General features: G+C 30.8%; 5 protein-coding genes across 5 annotated transcripts; 3 read left to right on the forward strand and 2 right to left on the reverse strand. All coding sequences in view use genetic code 12, as the record gives it.

Moving 5' to 3' along the window:
* Positions 1-46: 46 nt before the first annotated feature.
* Positions 47-2,263, forward strand: CTRG_05504 (serine/threonine protein kinase; the record flags this gene model as incomplete). Its single annotated transcript, XM_002551160.1, has 1 exon — positions 47-2,263. One exon carries the CDS (start codon positions 47-49, stop codon positions 2,261-2,263), a length of 2,217 nt encoding a protein of 738 aa, XP_002551206.1.
* A 2,217-nt stretch (positions 2,264-4,480) lies between these two features.
* On the forward strand, positions 4,481-6,904 carry MIH1 (putative tyrosine protein phosphatase; the record flags this gene model as incomplete). The annotated part of the gene is made up of 1 exon (XM_002551161.1): positions 4,481-6,904. The coding sequence occupies one exon, from the start codon at positions 4,481-4,483 to the stop codon at positions 6,902-6,904; it is 2,424 nt and encodes an 807-aa protein (XP_002551207.1).
* A 161-nt stretch (positions 6,905-7,065) lies between these two features.
* On the reverse strand, positions 7,066-9,792 carry FOX2 (bifunctional hydroxyacyl-CoA dehydrogenase/enoyl-CoA hydratase; the record flags this gene model as incomplete). Its single annotated transcript, XM_002551162.1, has 1 exon — positions 7,066-9,792. The coding sequence occupies one exon, from the start codon at positions 9,790-9,792 to the stop codon at positions 7,066-7,068; it is 2,727 nt and encodes a 908-aa protein (XP_002551208.1).
* Positions 9,793-10,808: 1,016 nt separating this feature from the next.
* CTRG_05507 (uncharacterized protein) lies at positions 10,809-12,170 on the reverse strand (the record flags this gene model as incomplete). Its single annotated transcript, XM_002551163.1, has 1 exon — positions 10,809-12,170. One exon carries the CDS (start codon positions 12,168-12,170, stop codon positions 10,809-10,811), a length of 1,362 nt encoding a protein of 453 aa, XP_002551209.1.
* Positions 12,171-14,412: 2,242 nt separating this feature from the next.
* Positions 14,413-16,692, forward strand: CTRG_05508 (uncharacterized protein; the record flags this gene model as incomplete). Its single annotated transcript, XM_002551164.1, has 1 exon — positions 14,413-16,692. One exon carries the CDS (start codon positions 14,413-14,415, stop codon positions 16,690-16,692), a length of 2,280 nt encoding a protein of 759 aa, XP_002551210.1.
* Positions 16,693-16,702: the final 10 nt, after the last annotated feature.

A 16,702-nucleotide genomic window follows, 5' to 3' on the forward strand; every position in this document is an offset into this window, starting at 1 on the left:
TTATTATTATTATTATTATTAAAGGTCCTACTCGAATGATACAATTATGGACTCGGAGAAATTATCAATAGTGCTAGATCCAAAATCTAACAAGAAGATCATTAATCGAAGATATAAGATAATTAAAAAGATAGGAGAAGGTCAATATGGAAAAGTATTACTTGGAGAAGATATACAGACACGTAAATCCACCAGTACATTGGCGAGTCCAGCATATGTTGCGATTAAAACAATTAATCGTGTTGATAAATCCCGTTTTTTACTTGGGAAATCATATATGAATCTAGCGATGAAAATAAATCGAGAAATTAAAATAATGAAAGAATGTAATCATCCTAATGTTGTTAAACTAAAACAAGTTATAAATGATTTGAAATTTGATAAAATTTTACTTATTCTAGAATATTGTAAATTTGGAGAAATTGATTGGAAGAATTATAATCATTATTATGAGAAATATAATCATCATAAATCAAGGAGTTCATTAGTTTTGAATAAAGTATTACGAGATGTTTTAAATGGACTAGAATATTTACACGAGTACAAACATATAATTCATCGAGATTTAAAACCATCGAATTTATTAATTGATCATGATAACACTATTAAGATTTCAGATTTTGGAGTGAGTTTAATTATGGAGAATAATGCTAATGACGATAAAGAATTGTCAAAGATTATGGGGACACCAGCATTTTATGCACCAGAATTATGTCAGTTTGTGAATAATCGATATTCAATGATCACAAATGAGAATCACGAGGGAAACAAGATTAAGATTGATTATATGATTGATATTTGGAGTTTAGGAGTTACTTTATATTGTATGATGTTTAATAATTTACCATTTACGGGAAATAACGAATTTGAAATGTGTAAAAATATTGTTAAACTGGAGTTGAAATTTCCAATGATTAAACATACTTCGAAAGTAACAGAAGATGATATTAATGAGTTGAAAGAGTTTAAAGATTTAATAAAGAAAATACTTGTGAAAGACCCTAAAGATAGAATTTCATTACAAGATATCAAACAACACAAGTTCACCACTTTTGATTTAAACGACAAGGAGAAGAGGAAGTTTTTAAATTTTAACAAAGCCATTTTCAGAGCTGAGGATTGCAAGAAGGATATTGTTAATCAGGTCGAGGAACCAACTATATCGTCAAGAATCAAGAAGTTTTTCAGCAGTAATAGTAACAATAATAATAGTAGTAATAGTGGAAATGGCAATGGTAGTGGTAAGAGCTCCAAATCAATGCTGACTGGTTCTAGTCTTGCTTCAAAGACTACACATCAACCAAGTAATTTAAAATACAGCAATTTGTCACTTAAAGATCTAGAACACGTGGATGAGTTGTTAGATTCATATTTGGATGATTCTGATTCTTCATCATCCATGGGTAGCATTGAAGTTGAAGAGATTGATACCAAAAATATACTAAGTGATTTAGATGATGAATTACATTTTAAGCATCGACCTAAACCACTTGATTTGAATCAATCCAATTTAGTATTATCTCCACCTGCTAGTTTATCATCGTCGCCTCCACTAGCACCTACGCCAGCTAATACAGTTGTTCCAGGAAGTTCTCAACCATTGTCAGATCCTTCTACACCTACAAATAATACAGTGATGGTTATTGGTGAAAGTTCACCAGGTTACAATAGTAGCAATACTGGTAATATTTTCAGTCCGTCTAGAAGGTTTTTTGAAAAACAAATGAATAGCAAGACGGCAATTCAGGATAATCCAACAATAAGTTCATTATCATCATCACTGTGGAATGATAAATCAAAAAATCATGCCAATGGCAGTTTGGGTATGTTTGAGCCACCACTGGTATTTAGAGATACAATGGCCTCCCAACAGCAACAACAACCACAACAACAACAGATATCTCTGGATGGGAAAAGCTCTGGTAGTGGAGATATTACAGCATCTGGTGTAGGTATTTCAAGTCGTAGGGATTCGAATAGCTCACAATTTGGATACGGGTTATCTAGAATTACTAGTTCGTCTTCCAGCTTGAATTTAAATGCTTACTTGACGGATGATTCCGATCATTCAATACATTCAAACGTTTCAAATTTTTCGACCAGATACAATTTAAAAAATAAGGGTAATAATCAACCACATAATGCAGCAGAAGAGGAAGAAGGCGATGATGATGATCAAGAATGTGAAGGGGATTCTACTATCATAGCCAAAGATTATGCTACTTATCATACCATGAGTGATTATTTAGATGATTTAGATTGATTATTATACATGGACTTAGACATTAGAGATAATAAACCAGAAGCTCGTAGAGAATATGTATAGAGTTGTAATGCTAATAGAGTCATGAGTTATTCTCTGGTTAAATAATTTCTGTAGATATATTTTAATGAATGGTATTCATAGAAAATAATAACAATCTAGGAGTGTAACATGACAACTGTAATTTATACGTTGAAAGAAATAAATTGATGGTATATATCTACAATGCAATATTGTAATGATATTAATAATAACAGCAAATGGTAACGATGATGCTCATGCTGCTGCTGCTCATCATCATCATCATCATCATCATCATCATGGGGATGAATGAATGAAGTTTAAATCAAATGCAATGATAAACAACCAATCAAGAGGAATTTCATGTTGAACCAATTGCATCACGTGCACGACGCGAAAAAGAAAAAGAAAAAGAAAAGAAATGAAATAAGCTTCGTGCAATTTGGTCACATAAACACGACATCATATACACAAATGTAAACAATACACTAAATTGGGAAAAGGTACACGCACAGCGGAAAACGAAACAAAACGAAACTAAAGCAAAACTAAACTAAACTGAACTAAAGCAAAGCAAAGTAAAGTAACCCATTCTAATCTAATCTACCCTAACCTATCCTGAATTGAATTGAATTGAATTGAATTGAGTTGAGTTGAGCTGAATTGAATTGAATATACAAAAACAAACACACAAAATGGCAAACACGAAGAAAGGGAAAAAGCAACCAGCAAATAAATCAATGAAGTAATGCAATTATGCTGGGATCAATTGTAGTTTTTAATCATTGATAAAACAAAACGACTAATCCGTAAAATTGAGTTGTTAATGGTGAGATGTGTTTGTTGTTTGGATTTTAGTATTTTACAGGTGTAGCATAAGAGAATGATCTGGGAATGTGAATCTAGATGCAAGCGTTGGATGCCACCCAATCAAACTGTTTAATACCAATACGGCATGATAATGAGCACACACACACACACACACACACATACAAATGTGTACCACGTACATTACTGCTGTTGTTATTGGTGGTGATACTGTACTAGCTTAGTGTATTCTACTGTATACCCTGTAGAATTGCAATTGCATTAACAGTCTGTGGATTTGGTGGGTTACAAAATTTCAGGATTTAAAAACTAATAAAAAAAAAAAAGAGTAACAAAACACACGACCCGTTGGACATCGAACATGCGATGATGGCTTAAAATGTTTAAAACCAAAACAATATTGGTTGGATTTTTAGTAAAGCCTTATTCTTCTTATTCTTGCTGTTTCATCCTTTCTGTTATTATGTATTAAGAGTGAACAAGATGCAGTATCTTTTTATACTTTAATAGGCGGGCAGGTTTATAAAATCTATAATTTTCTTCTACTTCTACTTCTACTTCTACTTCTTCCTATTCTTCTTGCTACTCTTTCTCTTTCTCTTTCGTGATTGATCTTATTTTCATAGTATCAACCAGATCATTACTTGACTTGTTTCGTTATTCGTTGATTCACTTATCTTGTTACTTTCGTCAATTGTTCACTTCTTTCTTTTTCAGTCTTTCGTTTTTCGTTTTTTTTTATTTTTGTATTTTTTTGTATTTTTCTTTACATGGCATATTAATCCTTATTCATTCCATCCATTCATCCATCCAATCATTCCCACCTAACTACCTACTATACATTCCTACCATTCCTACCATTCATCTACTGTTGGAGTTATCATTATTGGGTTTTCTTTTTTCATTTAAAATTTTGACATAATTATTGTTAGCATTTGAATTTTAGTTTTATTTTAATTTAATTTTACTTTATTTTATTTTAATTATTTTCAACTTCATTACAACATCAATATTGATAATACTTCATTTCATTTAATACTATTACTATTATCCATTCACACAATTCGTTAATCAGTTAGCCAGTCAGCCAGCCAGCCAACCAACCAACCAACCAACTACTCATTCACTCGTTCACTTACTCCTTCGATCAATCTATCAGTTTACCGTACTTTTTTTTATTTATTTTCTTCTATACTTCTTTAGTTATTTATTCATACTGGTTTACATTGTCCTTGTTCATTACATTTCAGATCAAATAAAGAATTCATAAAGAAATTACAACTCGAAGTTGAAATATCAAGAAATCAAAAAAAGTCCATTTTCTTTGTTCGTGATTCATCATAATTTTCTATTCTTTTGTTATTTATCATGATACATAATGACAATATTATTCAGACACTATTGAATGAAACTACCAGTTCCCAAGACGACTCATCTTCTATTACGAATAACAACCACCACCACGATCACAATCACAACCAAAGCTCATCATTACGCGTTAAGCGAGATAGACCAAGTAGTCCATTTATTGATGGGATGAGTTCCGAAATAACATCCTATTCTTCAAATCAACAATCAGTTCCAGATTCATCTCCTATTCATTCATCATTATCATTATCATCATCAACATCAACGTCTACATCGATGGAAAATGAGTTTCCAAGATTAACTTCAAAATCACAATCAATGAATTTTCCACGTAGTCCATTGAAAAATTTATCAAATTTAGTTATTCCATCATCGGTAAAATCAAAAACTAAACAATTAACAAATAGTTTTAGCAGATCCATGTCTGAAGTTGTTTCAAAATCTTCTCATAGTTTTTTCAATACTCCAAAGATTGAATTTAATTCTATTGATGAAAATGATGACATACCCACCAATTACGACTCAGAAGAAGACGACGACGACGATGATGTTGTTGGTGTTGGTGTGGCTACAAATAACAATAATAACAACGATGATGATGATGAGGAAGAAGAAGATGATGATGAAGACGGTGAAGATACATTTGATACTATTAATATTGGATCTCCAATCCGTCGAAACAACAGTAATAGTACTCAAAATAGCATACAAACAAATAATCAACCATCAAAAATTAGAAGATTTCATTCAATGTATCAAACTAATAAAGAAATTTCATCCTACCAGATTCATGAAGATAATTCAATTTTAAAATTTACAAATATTGAATATTCACATCTGGATAGTGATTTATTACCAAGAATAACTGTTGATCAATTATTTAAAATTCTTTGTGGTGAACATAATCATGAATTTGATGAGTTTATTATCATTGATTGTCGTTTTGATTATGAATATGAAGGAGGTCATATAATTAATGCAATTAATATATCTTCAAAAGAGGAACTTGAATCTAATTTTATTAACAATCAACAACCACAACAATCCCAAGATGAAGAGAATAAATCTAAAAAATTGATTATTTTCCATTGTGAATTTAGTGTATTTAGAGGACCAATGATGGCTAAACATTTACGAAGATGTGATCGTATGTTGAATTATGATAATTATCCAAAATTGACATATCCAGATGTGGTTATTTTAGAAGGAGGATATAAACGATTCTATGAAAATTATTCTCAATGGTGTAATCCTCAAGGTTATATTGAAATGAAACAACATGAAAAGTTATGTGAATCCAATCTAGATAAAATAAGAAGGGAGAATAAATTGACTAGACATAAATCTTATCAATTTGGTAGTAATAATCTTTATACTAATCGTAATAACTCGTCAAAGGATCAATTATTTTGGGGACTGAGTACATTACATTGTCGATCTCAATCTTATACTACCATCACCAATGAAAAGATTATTAAACGTCAAAGATCAATTCCAAAAGTTAAAGAATCATCATCACCAACTCCTCCTTCATCATCAACATCAACAACAACAACACATTCAATTCATAGACTTACTAGAGCCAATACAATTTCATTAGATCAACCAATGTTTACCAATAAATTAATTTCATCACCAGTAACATCACCAACTACAAGTACATTTGAATTGAATAATAATTTTTCAAATTCTTCACTTTTCACAACCCAAGATTTTCAACCACCAAGTGCATCATTTAGAAATTCATCATATCGTAATCATCGTAGATCAATATCATCAAATTTTTCATCAACTTCAATTAATTCAATTAATTCAACAACTTCATCAAATGGTTGTTCTGATTCAGGTTCAATTGAATCAACTTTAACCGATCCTTATATTTCATCTTCATCTTCTCCAGTTTTAGAATCTTCAGATTATTTTGATACAAGAAAACCAACTCGTCCTCAATTTAATAGAAAACAAGGATCAAGAAATATTCAACAATCTCAATCTCAAGGTCAATCTCAACAACAATTACAATTTCAATTTCCTAAATCTCGTTCATCAAATAAATTATTTTCAACTCCATCTAACTTTTTCACATCTCCAATTACAAATCATTCCTTTAATAATAGCACTACTACTACTACTACTACTACTACTAATACTAATACTAATAATAATACGACTATAAGTAGTAATAATAGTGGTCCAATTCATTCTCCATTTTTAACTCCTGCAACAACATCTTGTGATGATAATACAAATAGTTCAATTATTGATCCTATAAATGATACCCCAGTTGATTTTCTGGTTCCTATTTCAACTCATAAGTATTCAAAGATAAAACTTCATAAACGTTCAGGATCTTTACTTTCTTCAACTATATCTGAAAATAAAGAATTGTATAGTTTTGCAGTTGATGAAGATGAAGAAGAATAACAAGACCACACATTTGATAATCTTTCTTTTAATAATATATACACACAATCTTGCATTTAATTTTAATAATCTAATATATATAAATCTTTTATTCAAAAGTTATATATTTAATAATAATAATAATAATAATGATATAAATAGAGAAAAATAGAAAAACTTCATTAAATCTTAGCTTTATCACCAACTAATTTAATAGCAGCATTGTTAATGGCAATAGTACCTCTATCAACAACATGAGTTTGGAAAACAACAGTATCATCACTTTCTTTCCAGGCCAAAACTCTCAATGTTTCACCTGGGAAAACAATACCAGTAAATCTAGCTTTAATTTCATCAAACATACCAAATTTATCAATCAATGCTTTAGCACTTAAACCATAAGTACACATACCATGTAAAATTGGTTTAGGGAATTTAGCACCTTTAGCGAAATTAGGATCAATATGTAATGGGTTTCTATCACCAGACAAACGGTACAAAGCAGCCAAATCTTCACTAACTGGAACATCAACTTGATAATCTGGAGCTCTCTTTGGTGCCAAGAATTGGTTAGTGGCAAATGCTGGACGATCAGAATAAACCTTGTTATCAGCTTGACAATCTCTAATGAAATATGTGGCTTCATTAGAATAAATCAATTCACCAGAATTGTTATCAACAGACTTGGATCCATGAACAATAACAACATTTTTACCCTTTGGAGTAGTAGCAATTGGTTCAAAAGTAGTCTTAATTTCACCTTCAGTTGGTGGTGGCCAACTATGAACCTTCAAATAATGTTCACCATGCAACAACAACATTGGGTTGAAATTACGCAACAATTTAGCAAATGAATTTTGTGATTTTCCAGAATTAAAAGTAATCAAATGTCCAAAAGTTGGAATAACTTGGAAATCAGAATCATTTTCATAAACATATTGCAATTGTTTAGTGGTGGCACCAAGAGCAATATTGTACAAGATAACATCTCTGTCATTGAATTTCCAAACTGGATCATCTTCTTCATCGTCTTCTTCATCTTCTTCTTCATCACCTTCATCTTGTTCTTCTTCATCTTCATCATCATCATCATCATCGTCACCACCAACAGCCGACAAAATAGCCATAGAAGATTCAGTGGTAGATTTTGGATTTTCAGTGTCGGTAGTGAAATCAACAATATCCTTCAAGTTATCTCTAATGAATTCAACAGAAGTGTATTCATCATGAGAAACAGCACCTTTAGCTCTTTGCCATCTGGTGTTACCGATCCAACCACCACCAATTTCGAAAGTTTCACCAGTAACTGGAACTTCTTCAGTACCCAAGTAAACCAATAATGGAGCAACTTGATCAGCATGGTACAAGTTCTTGTCTTCTTCTCTGAAAATAGTCAAAGTCATGGCAGTTTCAGCATGTGGAGCAACAATATTAACCTTGATATTGTTTCTAGCACCTTCAACAGCCAAAGTTTTAGACAAACCCAAGATACCAGCTTTAGCAGAAGAATAATTGGCTTGACCAAAGTTACCATAAATACCACTGGTGGAAGTAATATTAATAATTCTACCAAATTGTTTTTCGGCAAAATATGGCCAGGCTAATCTACATAAATTAAAAGTACCAATCAAATGAACTTGTTGAACTTGGTCCCATTCTTGTTGAGACATCTTGGCAAAGGATTTATCTCTCAAGATACCAGCATTGTTAACCAAGATATCAATAGTACCATATTTATCAATGACATTCTTGATAATAGCTTCGGAATCTTTGGCAACATCATGTTGATCTGGCCAAGCTTCACCGCCAGCAGCTTTGATTTCATCAACAGTTTTGGTGGCATCCTTGAAATCATTAACAACAACCTTGGCACCATACTTGGCAAACCATTTGGCGTATTCTTTACCTAAACCAGCACCAGCACCGGTAATTAAAACAACTTTATCTTTCAAAGAAACTTTTGGAGCACCAGAGGCATCATTAGCTGGCAACTTTCTGGCTTCTTTGGTCAAAGTAGGATAATCATTCAACATAAATGGATATTGGTTCTTTAAATATTCTGGTTTATTGGAATCATCAAAGTTAAGGATTTCAGAGAATCTCTTGGCAACAACTTCAGCAGTAAAAGATTGGTCTGGTTTAACCAAGATACCACCAGATCTTTCCCATCTAATTTGAGCATAAAAACCAGCAGCAACTTCAAAGAATTGACCAGTCAATTCATTTTCTGCTGAGGATAAGTACAAGACCAATGGAGCAACTTTTTCAGGACCCAATTTTTCTAAAATTGGTGGAGGCAAGATAGATTCAGTCATTCTTGATCTAGCCAAAGGAGCAATGGCATTGGCTTTAATGTTATATTTGGCACCTTCTTTGGCCAAAGTTTCAGCAAAACCCAATAAAGCAGATTTAGCAGAAGAATAGTTAGTTTGACCAAAGTTACCATATAAACCAGCTGGAGAAGATGTATTGACAATTCTACCATATTTTTGTTTTTGGAAATATGGCCAAGCAGCTTTGGTGACGGCATAAGCACCATTTAAATGAACATCAATGACCAATTTGAAATCTTTTTCAGTCATTTTTTTAATAGATGCATCTCTCAAGATACCAGCATTATTAATAACAATATGAACGGTACCGAAATTCTTAACTGCAGTTTCGACAATTTTATCACCATCTAAAACGTTATTGTAATCAGCAACTGCAACACCTCCGTTTTTAACAATTTCATCAACAACAACATCGGCGGCCTTTGAGTTTCCACCTTGACCGTTCAATGCACCACCCAAATCATTGACAACGACTTTGGCGCCTAATTTTGCAAATTCAAGGGAATAGTATTTACCTAAACCACCACCTGCACCGGTGATGATGACAACTTTATCTTTAAAATCTACTGGAGACATGATTGATTTTTATTTCTTCTTCTTCTTATTCTTCTTCTTCTTCTAGTAGTAGTAAGTAGTAATAGTGATCTAAGAACAAGAAGATATTAAATCAGAAATTAATGTGTATTTCAAAAGAAAAAGATAGCAAGAAGAGGAGGAGGAAGTACAACAAGGGATATCAAAGTAGTTTATATATAAAGTTGAAAATTGTCTGTTTGTTGTATGAGGAAATTCTTGCGCGGGGGAAATGTGATCAGGTCGTGTGCACGTGGATAAAAACGCTTGTGCTTTTCAACACATTTTTCACATTAACCGAGGATTACTATTCCACTACAATCTGTGTGTGTGTGTGATTAATACTTACCAGTGATATATCTGACAACAGAGGTGTAGACACATGATGATCAGCTCAGTAGTAGTAGAGATCAACAATTGAAATAAGAGAGATGTTACTCTGTAGACTAATAGAAGTCGAATAGGGGGGGGGGGAGATGGAAGATTTCGGTATCTCAATTGTGTATATTGTATATTATTTACCCCATAAAACGGTTAATCAAGGATAATTATCCACACATTCAATACGAGACACTCCTGCTCCTGCTCCTCTCTCCTCCCCCCCACAGAAATCTATTTTCATTTTCCGTGGGTTTTGATTTAACCATTGTATCTGTACCTACATGGTTAAACACACTAGTGACAGCGTTTATAATCATCTATAACGTGTGGGTAACTTCTTTCTTTCTTTCTGATTATACTATTATTAGCGGCTGAGTCGTGCACCCATCACCAAGAGATAGCCAGATAAAAATTTTTGCCTTCCTCCTCCTCCTCCTCCTCCTCTTCTCGCAATTTTAATTCCGAAATAATGTGACCGAGGGACAAATTTGAAATTTCCCCAGATTTTCACATTTGATTATTCTGTTATATACTCTTTTTTACTTTCACTTTCATTTCCAATCATATGACATGAATATATACATTTACAACCTCTATTTAAACTCTATGTAATCTCTTCTTACCACTAATACTAGTGACTACTCGATGTTTTGTACAAGACTTTGTTTCAATTTGATATCTTTATCCAAATGTAGAAAGTTACTGGCTAATACAACATCAGCTAGAAGCACACAAATTGAATTGATTAAAAAACCCAAGTATAATTTATCCACGCTGGCAAGTTTACCAGTTATTATAGGCCCAACACAACGTGCCAAAGTTTTACCAATATTAACTATACCCATAACTTTTGTAATATCTCTTTTTGGCATGATTGAAGTTAATAATATTTGTCTTGGAACAACATCCATTGTACTTGTAGTATAATATAACACCAATAATCCAGCAACAGGTATATAACTATTACAAAAAGTAATCAATCCCATGAAAATAGCTGATGGGACTTGGGTGAACAAGATAGCTTTGACAGGACCTAAAAATTTCGAGAAAAATGCTGATGGTAATGAAGATACTGAATCAACCATATTAGTAATGAAAAATAATGTACCTAATGCCATAGCAGTTAACTTAAAAGTAATTTTCAAATAGTAAATTATCCATGCACTTGGCATAAATCCATATCCTAATGAATCCAACATGAATACACATAATAATCTTGGTAAATAATATTTTGCAGTTTTTGACAAATCAAACCATGAAGTAGAATCTTTTGCAACATTATTATTTTCATCATCATCATTATCACCACCATTTTCTGGTGTAGAATGTTGATGATCATTTAATAATTCAGTATGTTCATCAATAAAATTTTCAACTCCAACTTCTACTTTACCAGATACTAAACACATTAAGCAAAATTTAGCAAATGCAATAACTGCATAAACAAGAAATACATATTTATAACAAACCACTAAAGGTATATTTAAATTTTCATGCCAATAATCAATTAAACCACCACAAATCAATGAACCTAAAGCAGCACCAAAAGTAGCAAATAATCCATAAAATGCAAATATTTCAGGTCTATGATTATGAGGAGTTAAATGAGCAATACTTGCTTCTTCAACACTTTTAAATGGACCAGTTTCATCCCCACTTGGTGATATTACACCAAATATAGCAGCAATTAATAATATATAAAAATTAGAAGCAAAATAAAATACTAAACCTGATAAAAACATCATTATTGTTCCAATAATCATAACTAATTTTCTGCCAATTTTATCGGCATTCCATGTTAAATAATATGATATAAGAGTATCACCAATTAAAGTTAATGTCATAAATAATCCTATATTTGATTCATCAATATTTAAAGATTTTAAATATAGGGTTAAAACTTGATTAGTTAATCCATAACTGGCCATACGTAGAAAAACAGAACTCCATAAGATTCTAATATCAGCATTTGACTGCTTTAAAGATTTGATCAAATGCATAGTTGTTATTAATGAAAACTGGGGTTGGGTTGATATTACAACGACTTTGAAAAATCTGAAAGAAAAAAAAAGTCAATCCTTTATTTTTTCTACTACAGTACATCTCCTTAGACAATTCTGGTTTTTTGACACAAATCACGTGACAATCATCAAATTTAAGAATAATCCTTTTTGCAACATTTCCAATAATGATGTTGCAATGATAAGCTTAACCGAAGTTTCCTAAAAGTTTAAAATGAACATATTGATCAAGCAATATATATAAAGTGGTTATATATTGATCAGAAAAAACTATCGTCTGTGATTATATATGATTTGAAAGAACAATTGTTGTTGAACAACAATACTAAGCTCGTTAGACGAATTCGAGTCTATTTGAGATATTATGCATGGAACATAGGTGAAGAATGTATATATATATATATACATATTGTGATTCACTTGCATGGTTGAGATATTCCACAAGATATTGACTGGGGGGAAGGGGGAAGGACTTTTTAATCTACGATCTCTCATTGATTGTGTATAGTTATATGTAGAAGTTATTGTAATGTATCATGTGGTGAATACCACGTGACCAAGCAAAGACGTGCACAACGCCCAAATAATTTTTCTATGTGGGCAGCAAAAGGAGGAGGAAGAAGAGAAAAAAAAAAAGATTCGCGTCTCTGTTTTGGTTGTCAAAAAAACAACTGCCAGAAAAAGTAAACAGTTACACAAAGCAACCTCACTTTTTAATTTATTTATTTACTTATTTAGACGAACAAGAAGAACAATAAAATTTACACAAGGACACGACCAAACACAACATTGCAAAAAATACCGTGAACAGATTTCCTCTCTCTTCCCCCTTTCACCAAAGGATTGACTTGATTACAATCAGACATGATCCTGTTGTTGTTGTTGTTGTTGAAGAAGAAGAAGAAGAAGATGATGATAAGGGATTTACAAATGACTAATCCAAAGATAGACACTAAAAACCTTCCCAATGGATATGCGTAGAACAAAATGTATGTACAAGTTGTAGAAATGAAACTCATCTCATCAACTTGCCTCGTTTAATATTATGTTGTTGCTGTTGTGGTGTGTTTTCACATTTTCCTATTGAGGTTAAATCATTACCTTAAACAACAGCAACTACAGTCAATTAATCAATTAGTCAAATTTCGATGAAACATCATTATCTTGCTGTTCAACATACTAAACTAAAACCTCATTTATTCTTTTGGTTACACAACACGACACGACATAACACGACACGACATAACACGACACGACACGATAACTAAGAATACAATTCACCGTGGACCGTGGACCGTGGACCGTGGACCGTGGTGCGTCGCCCTTCCACAGATGAAATTGTTATTGTTATTGTTGTTGTTGTATTAAGAGTTTCCTTAAAATATTCTTCATGCATTAAATGTATTATGCGCCACGAGTACACGACTTTTATTGAGTTTTTTTGGTTTTTGGTTTTTGCGTACATTAACCAATTTTGTTTCATTCATTCATTGATTGTTACTGTTACTGTTACGTGAAAGTTATATTCTCTGATTAAATTAAAATTTCCCTTTTTCTTTCTTTTCTTCTTTCCTTCCTTGAAAAATAAAATAAAATAAATTTCAACAACTACTATTCTTCTTCTTCTTCTTCTTCTTCTACTACTACTACTACTATCATTCTTTTGTGAAAGTATAACTTACCAAAGGGCTTTCTTGTTGTTCCATTCTTATTTGTCAATATCAAAACTATATTCCTAACCAACGCGAAATAAAGTCAAGTCAGGGTCATAGAAGAAATAGTTATCGACAGAAATCCAGTCCATCTATTAACCCTTTAAGCAGTCAAGTATATACCCTACCATCAAAGGTGTCATTCGTTTATATCTAGTCATCATTAGCATTCTCCCCCATTGTGTCACTCGTTTCAATATCACTTTGCCATAGAATTCATATTTTGATAATATATATTTAATAGAGAAAGAAGAAGAAACTACCAGAATCAATTCATACTTCATTATCTTATATTCCAACTAATTTGCTTTTTTACACTCCTTAAGCTTATTTTAGACTAATATCCATTCACATAGAGTTGTCAAGAGGATATCATATTTCAACAAGCAAATAAAAAGTCTCCCACTTGTATTTTTTTAAAAAATCTACACATTTGTCTTTGTCTGATAACACCATCAACACCACTTCTGTTTTTTAATTAATTAATAATAATACACCAATTGGAAATCATGATTCACCAACGTACATTCTCAAATACTTCGATAGATTCATTTAATTTCAATCATAATAAACTTCATCAAATAGAGGAAGAAAAGAATCTCCGAGAATCAAGAATTAATGAAGCCAATTTTGAAGAAATTTCAATTCATTCTAAAACTCATTATAGTAAATTGAATTCAAAACAGCAACCTGTTGTACCATCTCCTTTACAAAGACAAATTACTAGAAATTCAATTCATAGTAATAATTCCATGAATACAATAATTCAATCCCAACAACAACAACAACAACAACAAGTTAAACGTACAAGTATGATTTCTCCTTCACAATTCATTATCAATGTTAATCGTACCCCTGGGAATTTAACACCTTCTCAACGATTGAATTTACGTAAATCAAATATCAATAGTTCAATTTCACAGTATAAATATGATGATACTAATATTGTTAAACATAAACAATCTCAAATTATTGATGATAGAGATGAAATTATTGATGATAATGTTTTATTTAATGTTCCATTTTCACAATCGATTGAATCATTGAATCAACATGAGAAATTTTTATTTGATAATCAATCAAGAAATCTTTCATTTGTCACTGATGATTCAACAAGAACAAGTTCAATTATTTCTCATGTTAGTATTAATGATAGTTTATCATCTGTTGAAGAAGATGAACATGATATCACATCAAGTACCATTAAACCAACACAACCAGTACCACCACCACCACCACCACCTCCTCCTCCTCAACAACAACATGCAAGATCTCAATCAATGGCTATAATTACTGATAAAGAATTTAATAGTATTTCAAAAGATGCTCAAGAATTGACAGTATTGTGTAATAAAGATGAATTTTCCCAAATTTATGATGAAAGTTTTCAAAAACGTAGAATGTTGTCAAATTTTAAAAGAATTCTGTCAATACTACCTAATAAATTAACTACTAGTTCAAATAATAATAATGGTAGTAGTAGTAGTAATTCAACAAGGAATATTGATCCAAAATATCATACTTTTACAAGACCAATTTGGTTACCACCAAAATCATCATATGAAAAATTGAAACATCAAAAAGAATCTGAAAATATTTTATATAATGCATTATATCAAGAATCACAACTTCAACAAAAGAGATTAATTGAATTGGATCATGTATTGAAACAACGTCAAGATGATGTTAAAACATGGGAAAGATCATTATTGAATATTAAAAGTTTTGATGAATTATCATTTAAAGATATAACTGAATTATATTGGAGAGGTATTGCTTCTGATATTCGTAGTAATGTTTGGTGGAAGATTAATTTATTGAAGAAACCAAAAGAATTTGATGAATCATTTTGTGAATATTATTTTGATAAATATCTTATAATTCATTCAAAATTATTACATTTAAACAAGATTCAGAATAAGAATAAGAATAAGAATAAGAATAAGAATAGTCATACTAACACGCATGTTAATGTTAATGATGAAGAACAATTACAAACCTTGCTTAATACAAAAGTGTTTGATGTTTCATTATTACAATGGTGTAAATTATACAATCAAATTTATAAAGATTTAATGTTGAATGTTTATCCAGATTTGAATTATTTTCAAGATCAAGAAGTTATTTCCAAAATTACTAAAATTATATTTAGTATTATTCTTTATTTTAAAGATCAACAAGGTGGAGAATTAGAATTAAGTGAAGATTTTAATATAATGAATTTTTACCTTTCTGGAATGATTAATTTAACATCAATTTTTTATTATAATTATAAAAATACTTATAAAAGTTTTATATCAATTTGTCAATTTTATAGATTAAGATTACCAAGTATGATGTTTACTTTTATTAATGGATCAAAAGAAATGAAATCAATTTTGAAAAATTCATTAAACAGTTATATGATTTATAAATTTGAAAAAATTTTAAAAATTAAACTTAATAGAATTTCAGTTCATTTTAAAATTCATAATGTTTCATCATTTGATTATTTACCTAAATTAATCTTAAGTTTAGGTTTAAATTTATTTAATTTTGAAATATCTTCAAGAATTATTGATTTGATTTTATTTGATTTAAATCCTGATGAAATTATCATGAATTTAATTCTTAATTATATGATTAAAATTCAACATAAATTATTTGGTAATAAACAAGAAATTCTTGATGCTTTATTTGGTGAAAATTTAATCAATTCTAATTCTAATTCTAATTCAAATACTCAAAAATATGTTAATGTCGGTTATGAAATTGAATTTATAAATTCTTTAAAAGAATTGTGCAAATAGATATACATAT

This window comes from Candida tropicalis (assembly GCF_000006335.3).
Source record: "Candida tropicalis MYA-3404 genomic scaffold supercont3.8, whole genome shotgun sequence".
In the NCBI taxonomy this organism is placed as follows: Eukaryota; Fungi; Ascomycota; class Pichiomycetes; order Serinales; family Debaryomycetaceae; genus Candida; species Candida tropicalis.